This window comes from Mytilus galloprovincialis, chromosome 13 (assembly GCF_965363235.1).
Source record: "Mytilus galloprovincialis chromosome 13, xbMytGall1.hap1.1, whole genome shotgun sequence".
Lineage (NCBI taxonomy): Eukaryota > Metazoa > Mollusca > Bivalvia > Mytilida > Mytilidae > Mytilus > Mytilus galloprovincialis.
Window position 1 is genome coordinate 15,491,138 of NC_134850.1, and position 19,300 is coordinate 15,510,437.

A 19,300-nucleotide genomic window follows, 5' to 3' on the forward strand; every position below is an offset into this window, starting at 1 on the left:
GGGGGGAGGGACTCTTGAGGAAAAAGCAATTTATTGGTTGTGGTGAAGTTTAACTGCGATATTTTTCTGGGATAACCTAATATTAAGTTAACATTAAGGATGAAGTTACAGTGAGAAAGATTTTTTTTAAATTACCCTTTAGATATTAGCTGAATTTTTTTCTTTAAATATATTTAAACTTTAGACACAAAAATTAAGGTATTGAATTAAAGCGATGCTGTTGGATTGCTAATGAGACAATGAAATGAAACTATCATGACCAGAGTTCAAATGACAAAAAAATGACCAATAATAATATGATTTGATAAACCAAAAAATCATCTTGTCCAATTATTGAAAGCTTTGATAGAATATAACTAATTGAAGAATTCAAATAGAGAAATGTATTTGATGAGCGACAGAAAAACACATTAATTTACAAATGCCTGTAGCACATGAGTAAATTATCAGTTTTTTTCGGTCACAAGTTGAATATTTTTCAATATTTGAAATCTTTGATTAGTTATTATTTATATTACATTGGCAAATGTCATTCTTATGAAATAAAATGTCAGGAACTTTATCTTTTTCTACACATTCACGATTTGCTTTGATCTGACGAAATGGACAAAGTCTTGACAATGCTTATTGTTGTATGACTTCAGATGAGTGAAAATAACCACATTTATTTCACATGTGAAATTATCACCTGGAAACCAATGTAATAAGTGCATTTTATCATGCTCATGTTTACCATAATTTATAATCACATGATGATCTTACAATAATATCATATATATTTATTTTAGAGTTGATGAGGTACATATTGTCTGTTATGATGGCAGGTCAAGAGATATCAAGTCACACATTGATGTTAGCAGGTATGTTTTTTATAAAACCAATCGTTATAACTTTTGTTTCATTAAACCTATCCTAAATGAATCTGTCGATAAATTTATATTTATATTTAAAAAAAATCAAATTTAAGCAGGCATTTGCTATAAATTTTTTATATTTTTCCTGTGATTATATTTTTTCAAATTTTCTTGCAATTTTGCTGTTTCTGACTTGTTTAATACATCTTTAATTATAATTAACCACCCTTAATTTAAATTGTTGTATGTATACGCCTTCCAGTAATTTGTCTTGAGAATATTGTACAATAAATTTTTTTTTTTTAAATCTTAAGAAACATGAGAAATAGTTTTTTTTACAAGATAAAATAAAATCTATATTATTGACCTATGAGTCGTAGGCTATGACTGTATACTTGAATGAAATAACATATTATATTTAAAAAAAATCAAATTTAATCATAGGCTACGACTGTATACTTGAATGAAATAACAGAGCAAAACAAAAAGAACTTTTTAATAATTTTTTATCAGGTGCAAGATATATGATGGACATTCAGACATTTTGAATTGGAATAACACTCCTAGTCTAAATGCAACAATTGATATTATACCATTCCTAATAGAAAAAAATAATATCCATGGCAACAAGAAAATTGCAGTGGTGATTGATTCACTTAGCCAGTTGATTTTGTACAGATCTGCATCATACACATGTCAAGTCATCCATAAGTTGGCGTATACACAGTGTTTAGGTAAAATAAGTTGTATGGGGCAACACAAAGTGTGTGTACTGTAAATTCAGAAATTTAGGATTTTAATTTATGCGATTTTGAAAACAATCCTGTATAATTCGTACAAAAGTTTTTTAATGCGAGTTTAAATTATTGGGATTATAATCGTGTTGCATTTTTTGCAACTTGATAAAAAAAATCGCAATAGTATCTGAATTAACATTATATAAAAAAGAAGATGTTGTGTGATTGCCAATGAGACAGCTACAAGAGACCAAATGACACATAACTTAATAGTAACAAATATGTAAAACACAGCAACAAATGACAACCACTGAATTACAGGCTCCTGACTTGGGACAAGCACTTACATACTGACTGTGGCAGGGTTAAACATGTTAGCAGGATCCCAACCCTTCCGTAACCTTGGACAGTGGTGTAACAATACAACATAAAAACAAACTATAAAAAATCAGTTGAAAATATCTTAACTCATAAAATGGATTCAAATAGAAATGCATCCAACAAAAACACTGAGTTGATGGGGCCAGGTACTTGTACATCCCAACAACATAAAGACAAAGTACAGATCTAATATAAAAAAAAGAAGATGTGGTATGATTGCCAATGAGACAACTCTCCACAAGAGACCAACATAACACATAAATTAACAAGTATAGGTCACCCTATGGCCTTCAACAATGAGCAAAGCCTTCTCGCAGTTTCTGACAGCTGGTCAAAGCCATTAACAGCTTTTAAAAATAATCATGCATCTAAGACTAAATTTGCGTTTATCATATTACGCCATAACCTTATTTTTGGTAAAAAATTTAAAGAAAGTGATATCTTATTCGGATTCAGCAGACGACAAGCAATAACAAAAGGAACAGTTTATGGGGAGATAACTCCAATATGCAAAAGCGTTATAATTGTTAATAGCATATTTCAAATAAACTATCATCATGTTGCGAGATAAAAGCAACATTACAGAAACAGAAGTGGCCTAACAAAAAAATGATTATCAAATTAATTTCAAAAGGTCTTCCTCAGAATGGTGGAAGGACCCAAGAAAGGAAGAGGGAAACTAGGGGCAATCAATAACCAAAGGTAAAAGAAAAGCAGACAAAAAGACTAAAATCTAAAATAGTAAACACAACACTCTCCTCATTTCATCGGTTTTCCTGTTATTTTTTGTTAAAAACGTATACATAGTACAAATTTAATAATGTACAAAAACATATGATCTATCTAAACATAGCAAACTAAAGATAAGTAACACAAGCATGTGAGGAAACTAACATGTTACCACTGGCTGCTTGCAACCCTTATTAAACATAAAACAAAATGAATTATATATTCAACTTTTCAACTTTTGTGTGCATGACAATTAAATATTATTATACTAATATTTTGTGTTTAATTACTTCAGGTTGTGAAGTGGAACAGGTTGTCTGCTTGCTGCATGAAGATTTACATGATCACATGACCTCCTCACTGGTTGAACATACTGCATCAACAATAATTAAGATGAAAAAACCCAGTACTGATCAACATACTCATGGCTGTGATGTGTTCCATAAAAAGATTTCAGGGAAGATAACCCAGATTGTAATTATTCTTTGTTTAATAATAAACAAGAATGTGTCCTCAGTACACGAATGCCCCACTCGCACTATCATTTTCCATGTTCAGTGGACCGTGAAATTGGGGTAAAAACTCTAATTTGGCATTAAAATTAGAAAGATCATATCATAGGGGACATGTGTACTAAGTTTGAAGTCGATTGGACTTAAACTTCATCAAAAACTACCTTGACCAAAAACTTTAACCTGAAGCGGGACAGACGGACGGACGAACGGACAGACGGACGGACGAACGAACAGACGGACGGACGGACGGACGGACGGACGAACGAACAGACGGACGGACGGACGGACGGACGGACGCACAGACCAGAAAACATAATGCCCCTCTACTATCGTAGGTGGGGCATAAAAAATAGGGAGATTTTGTATGATTTCCAATAAGACACGAAAGTCCAAATGGCATTGTACACTTTTCAGATCTGTCAGTTATATATTTCCTGTTTGCCGCTATTTTGATTTTTCACTGTGTTGAATGAACTTAGAAATGCATTTTCACACATTTCTGCTATACTACTATAATGAATAACTTCATATTTGGTATTTTGATAAGCAGTTCTACAGTGATTTCTACCTCAATTCACAAAAACTGGTTTCCACGAAAATTACTGAATCCACAGTACATGTACCAGATTTAAACACTATGAATTGCCAAGACTGGTGTTGGAATGGGATTTTTTTTTTCGAAGTGTGACAATGTATTCATTTCATTCTAATTAAAATTTCACATTTTGACAGTTATTGTGCATGATATTTCTGAATTATATGAAACGTAATTTTTTACTGTCCAAAGTACATTACCTGCAAAAAATTGTCATAAATCATGTATATATTTCAGAGTGAAAACTTCAGTTTGACAGATAACTTTGAAATTAAGGATGTAAAAGAAGTTTCAACGGTGATTAGTCTGCAAAGTTCTGCAGACGACAGTCAGGTAAGCAGAAACAATGGCAGGGGCATTAATTATTGGACACATTTCCAAAAGCATGAATCTGATTTTAAAATTTCAATTGAAAATTATTATTCCCCTTGTTGGAAAGAAAACTGGTTTGCTGAAAAGCAGAGCAATGGTAAAAACAATGGAGAAGTAAAATAGGAAACAATTGGTTTTCAGTAATAAGTCAAGCTTTATGATCAAGTTTAAAAACACTTATATTGGAAGGCAAAAGACTTGAATTTTGTTACTGTTAATCAGTTTCACTTATCAACAAGGGAAATAACTACTTCAAATTATATTTTTAGAGTCAAAATTGATTCCAAAATGAGTTTCTGGATAGGGATAAAAAATCTCATCAAATGAATTTTTTTTTATTAGAATTAAATAAACTGTAATTTTTAAATTTGATGATTTTTATTTAACCAGTATACGTTTATCAATTCTGCATAATATAAACTTTGTTTATTCACCTTATTTTATAGGTCAAAATAGTCCGTGGTTTAATCCAATTAATTTCTCACTTTTGGAAAAATTTGCTTTATTCTTTCTAAAAAATGTGTCTTGATTACACTATTTATGAAATACATACATGTTGTACCTGCCAACTTTTGAAAGTGCCCATGGGGGTTTTAGTGCGCAACAACAATTTCAAAGGTTACAATTCTTTTCGACGTTTTTTGCGCATGCTGTTTTGTGGTCTAGAAAAAGTGTCATATTTGTATGATGAGCTTTCAAGCCTTTTAATTCAGTTTTTTTGCATGATTTTAGTTATTATATCAGTAGAAAAGATGAACATGTAGCTATAAGCCCAGGATTTATTTCCATGTGTAAGGATATTACATGATTGTTGACCTTTTCCAGTTTAAAATTATGCACAAAGAAGGACCTTTATCAACACCTAGGGTAACCCCTCAATGTAAGGACATTAAAACCCACTTTTTCAGTACAAATGAGCACATATTAATACTAATTGAAAAAATCTTTTCCCAAAGAACTATACATCTTATGATAAATGTTATTATATGCTCTGACAACACATGTACAAGAATTTTGAAGTGTTCTTGGACTTGAACTTCTTTATTTTTCAAAATAATTGGACCCCTCATTTAGAAAAGTTCTTCCAAATATAAATTATAATGAATTATTCCATTTTTAAGTACGAAAGTCTAAATTTTTTTTTTTTTTTTTTTACAATAGTAAAATGACCCCTTGTCTTAAGGACAGTCCCTCATTTAAGGGATACCCCTTATGTGTGTGTGGGGGGTGGGGGGTGTTCCAAACCTGTTTGTTTGGTCCTTGTGAAAAATAAAGAATAGTACATTGTACTTAAATGATTTCGTAATTTAATTGAATACATAAATAACAGATGTTACATCAAGTGTAATGTCAATAATTTAGTGAATAAACTTCTGTTTATTATCTTTATGGTAGTACTGCATCATTGAAATTGTAAATCAACCATGCTTTAATTCTTAATCTGGGTAAGAACCTCATTGAAGGTGAAAAATTACCTGCCATGTTCACGATTTTACAATTCTGACTAACACATAGAGGAATGCAACACAAGTTCAAAATCTAGCATGTTAGAATAATCTTGAGAAGAAAGGTTTTTGATTGGCTCATTAATTTGATCACGAGAAACAGAATTTGATTGGCTGAACACAATTGTCTTCCCTTTGACACAGTTCAAATCGGGAACAATCAAGTTTTTCGTGTACATTTTCACAAAATCGTGTTTTAGGTGTTTTTTCACGATCAACATGATCAAGATCGTGCAATCATGACAAAGGGTCAAAATTGTGTAGTACACGCCTAAATTGTGAAAGTTGGCAGGTATGGAAATATTTTGAAATTCTTGTTATTTCTTATATATTTCCAAGTTTTTACAGTCATTACTTCCCATACAATTCATATAAACCACAGTCATCTTTCACCATAAAAAATATAAAACTTACGACGGAGGACTTTTTAGCGAAAAAAATCGGACGTTTTAGCGCCAAAGTAAAACCCATTTTAGCGAAATTTAAATTGTCAAAGCCCATTTTAGCAAAATATTTTGAACGCTTTTTATATATATTAAATAAATAAAAAATTAATAGACTCAAGACAGCACAATATAAAACATATGATGTCCATAAAAATACAGCACTAAATGTCTAAACAATTTAAAAAAATGTTAAAAGTTTGTTCTAGCCTGGAACTTATGTTCTAGAGAACGTACGTAATGGGCTCTAGATATACCCCCTGTACAATACTGTTGAATTGCATTAGGAACTGTTATTTCTCTTTATCTTGTCTAGATTTTGACGCACATTCATCTTTACTCCGTACTTTTGGATATGTTGTTGTTTGCAATTTGATAATAGTATCAAGAAAAACATAAATAGCTGGGTGACAACTATAACATTGCTCATTATAATGGTCATGGGACGACTCTGGATCATAATTTGTTCCCTTTAAAATACAATGAAATTCTGCCCAAAGCTTAGTGAGTTATTCAACCAGGTAAATTTTTTGCTAAAATGGGCTATCGAAAATACAGGTGAACGGATTAATCCAAGGCTAAAATGGGCTCTAAATTTGGTGCTCAAATGTCCCCTAGTAGTTCAAAATTTTTCGCTAAAATGTCTTACGCCCAAAACTTATGATCAGAAAAAAAAACAGACTTTAATCTTTTCACGACCTCAAACATTTTTTTTATTATTGTATAATGGTATGATGGCGTTGTCGTCTGTGTTGTCCGATGGATCTCTTTGAAATTTAATAATAAGGTTCAATACCACTTTAGGAAGGTTTGAATTGATTTTGGGGATGATGGTCCCACTGGTTTAGGAATTAGGGGCCCAAAAGGGCCCCAAAACAAGCATTTTTCTACTTTCAGGATAATAACTTGTGTATAAGTATTTCAATTGCTCTGAAATTGTACCAAGATGTTTAATACCCAAAGTAAAAGGTTTGGATTCATTTCGGGATCTATGGTGTCAACAGTTTTGGAATTAAGGGGCCAAAAGGGGACATTTGTTTTGTGTCTGAAACCTATATTATGTTAAAAATTTGATCAAAATCCAAATTCAGACAGTATCAAGCTTGCATATTGTGTCCAAATTTGCCCCAACTGTTCAGGCTTCAAACTCTGCAGTCGTATAAGGCTGCGCTCAGCAAAGCATTTTTTCTTCTATTATTCTGATTTGTTTAACAAATTCTTTGAGAACAGATATCAAGGAATTAAATGGATATCATTTATCTTGTCCAACTGACTAATGAACTTTTCTTACGGATGAGACATTATATTATATTTTAGTATAATTGTACCAGTTTCTATAGACTGTTCATTATTCTTTTTTTTTAGGTTGACCCTGCTGCAAATTTGACCTTTAACTTGACCTTAACAGATAAGGAAAAGAAAGCGAGAAGTCAAGTCAAGTTACCCTATACATATGACCAACAAAGGTGAGCTCTTACATTACCTGTTGTTTAGTAGTACCATAGCTTTATGTACTGGTTAAGGTTATTAGTCCCCTACTGACGAAGCAGAAGGGCACTTCAGGTTTGGTACTCAGTATGTAGGTGTTTTGTTTAATCATGACAAGTTACAGATCAAGTTCAAATTTTGTTTGGTCTGTCAATTTTATACAGAGTTATGGTCCTTGAACTTAGAAAATTCACTCAAATAATCAGTTTTCCAATATTATTTTGTCATGATTGAAGATATTGATTTGACGATTGGTATATATATATATAGTTTAAGCTTGACAAGTTACAGATTAAGTTAAAATTTTGTTCCGGTCTGATGATTTTGTGCAGAGTTATGGTCCTTGGACTTTCACTCAAATAATCAATTTTCCACATTTTATTCTCATCATAGTTGAAGATATTGACTTGATATTTGTTATATATTTTACACCATGACAAGTTATAAATCAAGATACCATTTTATTCCAGTTCAGTGATTTTTTACTAGTATCACACATTAGAACTCCCTTTCCTTCTGAGACAATGTATCTATATTATGTATCAAGGTGGGCTTATTTACTTATATAAAATTACCAACTCATGAGTACTTCATGTTTTGCATACTGTGGATTCATTTATTTTCATTGGTACCAATTTTTGTGGATTAAGGAAAATTTACATGTTTGTGGATATTTAATTTCTTGGTTTTTTCAAATTCTGGGTTCTAGCCTATAGAAAATTTGTTATTTCTTGAACATCTAATTTCTTGGTTCACCTGTACCCACAAAATCCACAAAAATTAGTATCCAACAAATAATAATGAATCCACAGTAGTATATTATTTACAGTATTTATCAAAAGAAATCTAGAACATTATATTTTAAAAACCATCTTCCTATAGACACACACACTCACATGCATAATATGAATGGCTCATTGACTAACAGATGCTCCCATTACATAATGTTTGATTGATGTTTAATGTACCGTTAGCTAAAAAAACTAAAAACTAAAACACCAAACTTCAAGGTAAACTAAGAATTGGAAATTCTGTAAAAACTGTCAAAACCAAATACTTTACTTTGTTAAGCAACAGAATGACTATAACATAACTGTCATATAAGCCTTGTATTGGCTTTGAAAAAAATAATGGATTGTTAAAAAAACAAAGGTAACCTCTGGATCCTTTTGTTTTATGTTTAGGTTGATAACTGATTGGTGAACACACAACCATTTTATACATAAAAAGTTCAAATTCTTAGATATTCTAGTGACATATTAGTTTTTATATTGGCTTGTTTTTTCGTCAAGTCTTCGACTTTAGTCGAAAAAGCGAGACTAAGCGATCCTACATTCCGTCGTCGTCGTCGGCAGTGGCGTCCACAAATATTCAGTCTGTGGTTAAAGTTTTTTAAGAATTTTAATAACTTTCTTAAACTATGCTTGGTTTGTACCAAACTTGGACAGAAGCTTGTTTATGATCATAAGATAGTATCCAGAAGTAAATTTTGTAAAAAAATAAATCCATTTTTTCCGTATTTTACTTTTAAATGGACTTAGTTTTTCTGCAGGGAAACATTACATTCACTCTGTGGTTAAATTTTTTAAAATTTTAATAACTTTCTTAAATTATCCTGGGTTTGTACCAAACTTGGACAGAAGCTTTTTACAATCATAAGATAGTATCAAGAGGAATATTTTTATTGATTTTTTTTTCCTCATTTTTGTTGAGCCTGCGATTTACAGCAAAAGTAGGCAAGACACTGGGTTCCGTTAACCCGTACAAATTTTTTTTTTATATACACAAATATTTTTCTCACAAGAAATTTTTTTCCTCTTAAATTACTATAAAAATATTGTATTTTTTTTATATGCTTACAGACAGGAAGATACTTTGAGCAAGTCTGTTGGAGAAGGAAAGATATTTTACCAGCCGGATGAAATTGATGACTTTGATGAGGAAGACCCTGATGATGACCTTGACATTTGACCGTAGCATCTATTAAATTCATCAAATTCTTGCAAAACATTATTTTGTTTTGAATAAATCTAGTGCAATTATGATATTTCTATTTTAGAATTTTTAACCAATGCCATCATCCAACCATCATAATCATTTTTCAGTGTGGAATTTGCTGCAATATTGTCTTGAATTGATTCATTTTGTTGCATTTGTTTCAGGAAAAATACCATAACCCCTCATGCCTTTTCAAGTTCAATGTGTGTTCCCTAAACATTTTCCATCTGAACTTATTATTTTCTTTTAGACATAAACAATATGTTAATGTACCCTAGGACATTCGTTCTGATCATGCATGAAATATTTGCCACTGGATGTTAAACAACCAACAACCAATCAATATATCATGTATATAGGACATTGTCTTAGTATAAAGCTGGCATTTAAGGTAGCGCCTTCCTCATATTATATATACACCAATGAAAATTTCTGTGGATCAAACTAGTGAAGGAAGCAAAAGATACCACAGGAATCATTAAACTCTAGTCAAATACGCACTGACAATTCCATGGCAAAAAAAATAAATGCTTTGCTGAGGGCAGCCTGATACGACTGCAGAGGTCAAACCCTGAACTGTTGGGGCAAATTTAGACACAATATTCAAGCTTAATACTGTCTGAATTTGGATTGTGATCACATTTTTGCCATAATATAGGTTTCTGACACAAAATAAATGTGGTTAAAGATCTTACAAATCTATTGCACAATACTGTAAAATTGAAGATTTCTTCTTGAAACTTTAAAAAAAAAAATTGCAGTCTTATAAAACACCAAAAGACAAACAACAGTATACAACCAGGTGCTCCGCAGGGCGCAGCTTTATACGACTGCAGAGGTCGAACCCTGAACAGTTGGGGCAAGTATGGACAAAACATTCAAGCGTGATACAGCTCTGAATTTGGATTGTGATCAAATTTTTGACATTACATGGGTTTTTTTTACACAAAACAAATGTCAAGATTTTACAAATCAATTAAAAATTTCTTCTTCAAACTTTTTAAATCTAAAATTAAATAGTTGACACAGCATAGGTTTCTGACACAGAATGAATGTGGTTTAATGAACTTAAAAGTTTTTTTTGCCTTTGAGCAATTCACTATGCTGTTGAATATTAATCCTCTCAAAAAAATGTTTGAAGAAATTTTCTTTTTATTTATGAAATCTGAAATGACAAAAATTAAACCCCCCTCCTTTTTTTCACATCCCCGTTTCCCTTTTTCCAAAACTGATATCAATTCAAATTTCTAATGGAGTTTGCAACAATAACTACTCTTTTAAATACATCATAAAATATTAAAATGTAAAATAAAGTGCTTGTTATCACTGAATGGTAAAGATTGGTTGGTAGTAAAAGTGAATATACATTGTTTATTGTATAAAACAATAAAAAAAACTTCATCAGCAACATTTTATATTGGCAAATTTACAATGAAGTTATTTACATAAAGTTATTGGCAAATAAAAATAGAAAATGACATCATAGTCATGTCTGGCAAATGTCCAACATACATTATCTAAAAACATTTTAGATAAGATAAGGAAAAAAAAAATTCATCAGCAACATTTTATATTGGCAAATTTCCAATGAAGTTATTTACATAAAGTTATTGGCAAATGAAAATATAAAATGACATCATAGTCATGTCTGGCAAATTTCCAACATATATTATCAACTACTATTCTATACAAAGAAAGATAACTCCAATTGAAAATTAATTGCTATTGCACAATATTGTGCAATTAGATATTTCTTGCTATTGTGCAATACTGTGCAATTGAAAATTTCTTGCTATTGCACAATACTTGATATGGAATCCTGATTTGGACCAACTTGAAAACTGGGCCCATAATCAAAAATCAAAGTACATATTTAGATAAAGCATATCAAATAAGCCCAAGAATTTAATTTTTGTTAAAATCAAACTTAGTTTAATTTTGGACCCTTTGGACCTTAATGTAGACCAATTTGAAAACTGGACCAAAAATTAAGAATCTACATACACAGTTAGATTTGGCATATCAAAGAACCCATTTATTCAATTTTTGATGAAATCAAACAAAGTTTAATTTTGGACCCCCATTTGGACCAACTTGAAAACTAGGCCAATAATTAAAAATCTAAGTACATTTTTAAATTCAGCATATCAAAGAACCCCAAGGATTCAATTTTTGTTAAAATCAAACTAAGTTTAATTTTGGACCCTTTGGACCTTAATGTAGACCAATTTGAAAACGGGACCAAAAATCAAGAATCTACATACATAGTTAGATTCGGCATATCAAAGAACCCCAATTATTCAATTTTTGATGAAATCACACAAAGTTCAATTTTGGGCCCCTTATTCCTAAACTGTTAGGACCAAAACTCCCAAAATCAAACCCAACCTTCCTTTTATGGTCATAAACCTTGTGTTTAAATTTCATAGATTTCTATTTACTTATACTAACGTTATGGTGCGAAAACCAAGAAAAATACTTATTTGGGTCCCTTTTTGGCCCCTAATTCCTAAACTGTTGGGACCTAAACTCCCAAAATCAATACCAACCTTCCTTTTGTAGTCATTAACATTGTGTTTAAATTTCATTGATTTTTATTTACTTAAACTAAAGTTATTGTGCGAAAACCAAGAATAATGCTAATTTGGGCCCTTTTTTGGCCCCTAATTCCTAAACTGTTGAAACCAAAACTCCCAAAATCAATCCCAACCGTTCTTTTGTGGTCATAAACCTTGTGTCAAAATTTCATAGATTTCTATTAACTTAAACTAAAGTTATAGTGCGAAAACCAAGAAAATGCTTATTTGGGCCCTTTTTGGCCCCTAATTCCTAAAATGTTGGGACCAAAACTCCCAAAATCAATACCAATCTTCCTTTTGTGGTCATAAACCTTGTGTTAAAATTTCATAGATTTCCATTCACTTTTACTAAAGTTAGAGTGCGAAAACTAAAAGTATTCGGACGCAGGGCGACGACGACGACGACGACGACGCCGACGCCAACGTGATAGCAATATACGACGAAAATTTTTTCAAATTTTGCGGTCGTATAAAAACCCAACATGGAACTGAGCATCACAAATTTTACCAATAACGGAGGGTGATCTTTTGTTCTGTCAAAGGGTAATCACATCCTGCTCCACATGTGGCACCTGTCGTGTTGATCACAAATTTTACCAATAACGGAGGGTGATCTCTGGTTCTGCCAAAGGGTAAACACATCCTGCTCCACATGTGGCACCTGTCGTGTTGATCACAAATTCTACCAATAATGGAGGGTGATCTTTGGTTCTGTCAAAGGGTAAACACATCCTGCTCCACATGTGGCACCTGTCGTGTTGATCACAAATTTTACTAATAACGGAGGGTGATCTCTGGTTCTGCCAAAGGGTAAACACATCCTGCTCCACATGTGGCACCTGTCATGTTGATCACAAATTCTACCAATAACGGAGGGTGATCTCTGATTCTGCCAAAGGGTAAACACATCCTGCTCCACATGTGGCACCTGTTGTGTTGCTCATGCAGATGGAGGGAGATCTCTGGTTCTGTCAAAGGGTAAACACATCCTGCTCCACATGTGGCACCTGTTATGTTACTCATGCAGATGGAGGGAGATCTCTGGTTCTGCCAAAGGGTAAACACATCCTGCTCCACATGTGGGACCTGTTGTGTTGCTGATGCAAGTATAAACCTGGTGATAAGTATTAATTCAGAAGGTGACCTTCAATGAAAAGAAGGCAACAACAATTGGAAAGTATCCATTGTCATCTGTAAAACAAATACTGCATAACAGTTAACCAACTCATGATGTTTACTGCACCACTCGGAACTTTTGTGTCATGCCTTCTTATAAGCTTCAATGTCTGGAATATCATATCAACAGGGAGATATATACTCAATACAAGGTACAAGATATGCTTCAGACTACAGCGGATTCTTTAATTTCTTGCTACCAATTGTTGACTGAGGAAAACTTGAGTTTTCAGGCATATTTGATTTCATTGTTTTTTAAAAGTCTGCATAAATTTCTGTACAAAATTTGTAGTTTGTTGGACATTTGAATTCATGATTCCTGGGGAAAATAGTATATGACGAATCATAATGAATCCCAGTAAGCTGTTTCTGTTTTATTATTAATTTCAAGTTCATTGGGATGATGTGTTTGACATAGTCACCCAACTTTAAATTATTAAGTGGAAGGACATCATCTATAAACGGAAACATGGAAATAAAGGATAATGCTAGCTTCTTTTCATTCTTCAGAAGAATCTTCGACTACAGGATATATACTACAGGATATATTAGGTAAATGTCAATGACACTGCAACCAAACAACAGGTTTTATTTGAACTTGACTTCATTTAACAGGTCATTGCTTAATGTTGAGATTAAATATAAGCCTTAGGTCAACTAAATTTGTTGTATGGAAGGATTGTTAGGTCAATATGTCCATGTGGCAGGTATAATCTGACCTTGACCTCAATTTCATGGTTCATTGGTCAATGTTAAGTTTCCATGGTTAGGTTTGTTTCTTACATACTACACTGAATAAGCAGTTGGACAGCTATATTTAATGCAGATTGATTTTAAGGTGTACATGTCTGTCTGGCATTGTTCATCTGACCTTGACCTGATTTTCATGGGTAATTGTCAATGTTTGGTTTTCTTAGTTAATAAAATTGAGAATGGAAATGGGGAATGTGTCAAAGAGACAACAACCCGACTATATATAGAGCAGACAACAGCAGAAGGTCACTAACAGGTCTTCAATGCGGCGAGAAATTCCCGCATTCGGAGGCATCCTTCAGCTGGCTCCTTAGCAAATATATATACTAGTTCAGTGATAATAAACGCCATACTAAACTCCAAATTGTATGTCTGTTTCTAAGAAACTATAAGCAATAGGTCAACTATATTTGGTGTATTGAATGATTGTAAGGTGTACATGTATTATTTGTTTGGTTTATTTGACACTGACTTCATTTTCATTCATGTTAGGTTTATGTTGTAGTAAAGTTTTATATTTAGGACAATCAACATAAAATCAATGGTTAGTAAAGAAGGCAAGACATTTCAGTGTTTGCACTCTTGATTTTTTTCAGGTCATCTGGCCTTGACCTCATTTTCATGGTTAATTGTTTAATGTTTGGTTTTCTTGGTTGTCTGTTTTTTAGAAACTTTAAGCACTAGGTCAACTATATTTGTTTTATTGAATGATTGTAAGGTGTACATGTATTATTTGTTTGGTTTATTTGACCTTGACCTCATTTTCTTTCATGTTAAGTTTATGTGATACTTGTAGGAAAGCTTTATATTTAGGACAATCAACATAAAATCAATGGTTAGTAAATAAGGTGAGACATTTCAGTGTTTGCACTCTTGTTTGATTTTTTTCAATTTTTTTCATGCATGATGATGCCGAGGACTAATACAATATATGTTTTAATCATCATTGAAAGCTGTACAATGACCTATATTTGGTTACATCCTGGTTCTTTAGATTATTTGTTGATTATTTGTTGCCCTAGTAATAATATCACATCTCATTTATTTTTTTATATTCACTAACATTCAACAGAAAAAATAATTTATTTATTGATTTTAATAAATAACAATAGCTAGATACAAGCTTGTAACCTTCAAATCACAGGAACGATACAAATTCAAATAAATAATCAATAAAACAAAGTCTTCAGATCGTAACCTTTTTTGCATATAATTCTTCATATATTCCCCTTTTAATTTTAAAACCAGTTATATATATGATCTGAAGGCCCTCACTTTTATTCATAATTGTTAAGTTTGTTTAATTCTTTTTTTCTCATTTCTCTATGCATCTCTTTGTACTAGATATACCTAAGTTTTAAAACATTTTCTTCACTGATGTTTAATGAACATTCTTTAAAAGAAAATAATGCCTAGTTTAAATTGGTAATATCATCTATGCCTAAGTTTAAAATGATAAAGTTCAGGAACTATAAGTCCTAACAGTTGGTGTACAAAAATAGCTGTAAGACCCCAAATTCTCTGTTGACCTCCAATATAGACAGGTAAAGTGTATCCTTCAACTGACTTAATGTCTCTTCTAAACTGTGTACTATGGACATTGTTACACAGGGAATCTATTGATCTGGTAAAAACAGATGTAGCCTAAAAAGAAAAGAAAAAAACATGTAAATGTACTTCATTAATTGCTATGAAATATAATAATTTATCAGTGGACACAGAGATATATCAAAACTTTTTTATATAAATTACTATTATAAGTATAAAGCGGACTTAATTTTAAAATTTACTTCAATCTGTTAAGGTTCTATTATGGCATTGCAATTTGAACAAGGTCATGTTTTTTTTCTGACTGTTAATGACACTTTTAATACACAGAAACTATTGGTTGTTTCATGTGTACTGATTGATATTTTAGTCTTAGAGTCTAAGATACATGATTTTTTTGATTCCTTGTTATTGGTTTTAAAGTAGCTGTCCATAACAGTGAGTACTCTCAAATCTAATTGTAATTTGTGTCTTTTTTTAATTTTAAGAGAAGTATTAATACCCTGCAACATCTGGTCACATTTTTAACAGATGTATTTCTGATTTGTATTAATCTGATGAGTCTTGCTATAAATAAGGCCGTTAGTTTTTTAATTGAAATATTTCATATTGTTTATGTCATTGGCCTTTTATAGCAGACTTTACAGTATGGGTTTTCTCATTATTGAAGACCTTATGTTTGCCTTTAATTAGTTTAAACATATTTATTTATAGTGGATTGGGAAACAAGTTTTACAACTTATATTAATCCCTTTCCACTTTGCGGGTGCGAGTGCTGCCTTGTAGCGGCATTAGCCTACTCTTTTTCGAAATCTACAAGGGTGTCTTTAACGTGCAAGAGATATGCTTACATCCACTTTAAATTCATTTAAACTTTGGTGGTCACTGGATAGTTGTCTCATTGGCAATCTTTCCAAATCTCCTTATTTTTATATAAAGTATACTCACTTCATCTTTGTTGAGGTGAAGTGAACTAAGATCTATTTCTCCACAGTGACCAATAATAGGTACCACATTCAATGAACCGTCACGCTGAAAAAAAATCAATTTTTTTAAAGAATATACCTTAAATCTAAAAATAAATAGGAAGATAGCATTGGATAACGAAGAGGTCATTCAAATAACAGCAAATAAGCATGATAAGCATATACCCAACACAAAAAAAATTGAATTATTACGATGGTTTAGTAATTTATATAGGTCCTTTTTGTCCCCTTTGAAAGGCTGTCATTTCAAAACAAAAAGGGGTTTAATGGTTGATGCATAAAAGTTAGTAAGTTAAATATTTTTTGGCAAGCTTTTGATGTATGGGTGCATGACCATTATTCACCTACACTCCAAAAAGGCTAAAAGAAAAAATTTAAACGTCAAGGCCATTTCGCATCTGACTAGTAACCAATTTTAGTCACCATTATTATTTCATATATAATAATCTATACATAAAGGCCTCAAGAAGAAAAACCTGTGCCCTTAATGAGAAATTATTTGATGCATTAACAGAATAGAGGAAAACTTTGGGTTAAGTATGTATTTACAGTTCCCTAACAGGACTCAAATATTACCAACTTACATTACTTGGTGCAGGCATCATTTGTCCCCATATGTCTATATTCCCTTCTAGTAGTCCTATCTCCTCATGTGATTCTCTTAAAGCTGTGTGTATCAAATCCCTGTCACCATCATCTTCTTTGCCACCTGGAAAACTTTGAAATTTTATAATTATGTCCCTTTTCCTATCATTAAAATAAATTAAGAATGTGTTCATGGGACACAGATGATGGCCCTGCTTCGGACTTGACAAAATATTATTAAGGGAGAGAAATGTAAAAGTGATGCCACACAAATTTGAATTTGATTTCGTTTCTGTTTTTATGGTAATAAGCATTGTGAATAAGTTTCATAACATTTAGTTAAGACAAACTAAAGTTAGAGAATGAATACAAAAAATTCAGCAACTTTTTATTTATAAAGAAGCATAACTCCATAACAGTAAAAGTGGAGCACATCAAATTCATCTTGAGCTGTGTTTTGTAATAACAAGGATTGTGTATAATTTTCGTCACATTTGGTTGTGGCGAACTAAAGTTAGACAATGAAAACTACTGTACAAGAGTAAAACTTCCCTCAACAGGAACATTAAAAAAAAAGGATTTAAAAAATAATTGTTTTTAACAAAAGTGCAAAAACTAAAATGTCTCACCTGCTTTACTGACCATTCAGTTTATGTTAAAAGTTAGATAAAGATTTTACTACAAATATCACATAAACTATAACATTATAAGACCTATGAGTGACCATGACATAGTAAAATACATTCTTTCCTGTATGTATCCACAAAAAAAACTAACTTAAATAAATAAACAAAAAGTAACCAAAAAGTCTCTTACCATACTTCTCCTCTGTGTCGTGCCATGGTCATTGGACGTACCATAAATAACAATGAGGGCTCTCCATTTACTGTACATAACGGAATTAATACTGAAGCATTCCTTGCCCCTTTCTTTTTAAATTTCTCTGGAATTTTATTAGTGTAAGTGGATAACTTCTTTTGAACTGCACTTTTATTATCGTCACTGAAAACATTCTTAAGACTGACATTAGCCGAACTTGAAATGAGTCTAGCAGCTAAATTTTCGCTAATAAAAGAAGAACATTTACACAGAGCACATGTCCATTTATGAGTTAGTAGTCTCATTTCAGAAGTCCAAAAGATTTAAAATGAACAAGTATCCTACAAGTCTAATTTCTCTTTAAACCATTTTCAGCAAGTACTTGTAAGCATATATATACAAGTGGTTTATTCTTTTAAACTCTGACAATTTCTTTAATTATGCTGGCTGTTAAAATAATCCTGAAAAATATAAAAGCAAAACTAAGACTAAATCATGAGTAAATAAAAACAAAACAAAATGTTCAACCTGCTTCAATAATCATTTTCTGTTTTGTTTGTTAATACATTGTAGGTGTTACATGTATCTTTTAAATTCATTCATGCATATCTCATTAATTCAACTTTGAGCCTTTTATAACTTTTAAAGTCTGTTTTCTGTCTTTTGGTTGGGTTGTTGCCTCTTTGACATATTCCCTGTTTCCATTCTCAATTTTACATCATATAGTAACTAGTATGGGTTTTAATCATGATTAATAGTAGAAAAACCACTTGGAGCCAAATGGGATTAATATAACCTTCAAGTTCTTACTAAAGACTTACTAAAATGAAAAAAATGTGTTACTTATCACAAAAAAAGGAATACAAATATATGGCTTCAAGAATATTTTTATACTACTAAATCAAAAATAATTTTAAAGAAAAAAAGTAAATAAATTAATTTGAAGAAAACTGACAGCACCATTGCAAAATTTGAAAAATGAAAATCCACAAAAAATACATATGATAGAAAACTAAAGATTGGGCAACATGAACCACACCATACAAAAACCAGGGGTGAACTCATGTGCTCCTAGTCCAAAAGAGTAAGCAATGATGGCACAATCTAGGAAAACCAGACAGGATTATGGTTACGACAATTGAACAATATCTGTAGGCACCTAACACACAGATAGCTCAGCCCATAAAAACATTCAACCCACTTTACTTGTAGTGGTGTTCATCATGTTTATCAAACT

General features: G+C 31.8%; 2 protein-coding genes across 4 annotated transcripts in view; one reads left to right on the top strand and one right to left on the bottom strand.

Annotated features, from left to right (window-relative positions):
• LOC143057020 (elongator complex protein 5-like) overlaps positions 1 to 9,666 on the top strand; it is a 32,789-nt gene extending 23,123 nt beyond the window's left edge. For both annotated transcript variants that reach the window (XM_076230249.1, XM_076230250.1), the window contains exons 3-8: positions 789 to 860; positions 1,368 to 1,588; positions 2,997 to 3,175; positions 4,049 to 4,144; positions 7,497 to 7,597; positions 9,482 to 9,666. In XM_076230249.1, coding sequence (XP_076086364.1) covers positions 789 to 860; positions 1,368 to 1,588; positions 2,997 to 3,175; positions 4,049 to 4,144; positions 7,497 to 7,597; positions 9,482 to 9,590 — 778 coding nt within the window. In that variant the 3' untranslated portion in view covers positions 9,591 to 9,666. The remainder of the gene's footprint in view (positions 1 to 788; positions 861 to 1,367; positions 1,589 to 2,996; positions 3,176 to 4,048; positions 4,145 to 7,496; positions 7,598 to 9,481) is intronic.
• A 5,523-nt stretch (positions 9,667 to 15,189) lies between these two features.
• On the bottom strand, positions 15,190 to 18,490 carry LOC143057860 (mitochondrial coenzyme A diphosphatase NUDT8-like). 2 transcript variants are annotated; one of them, XM_076231294.1, is made up of 4 exons: positions 18,061 to 18,490; positions 17,244 to 17,376; positions 16,622 to 16,705; positions 15,190 to 15,769 (listed from the first exon to the last, which is right to left on the bottom strand). In XM_076231294.1, the coding sequence occupies exons 1-4, from the start codon at positions 18,366 to 18,368 to the stop codon at positions 15,557 to 15,559; spliced, it is 738 nt and encodes a 245-aa protein (XP_076087409.1). In that variant the 5' UTR covers positions 18,369 to 18,490; the 3' UTR covers positions 15,190 to 15,556. The 2 variants fall into 2 exon arrangements, with proteins under 2 accessions (XP_076087409.1, XP_076087410.1); XM_076231295.1 differs by having other exon boundaries at positions 17,244 to 17,368; positions 18,061 to 18,200.
• Between the last annotated feature and the right edge of the window lie 810 nt (positions 18,491 to 19,300).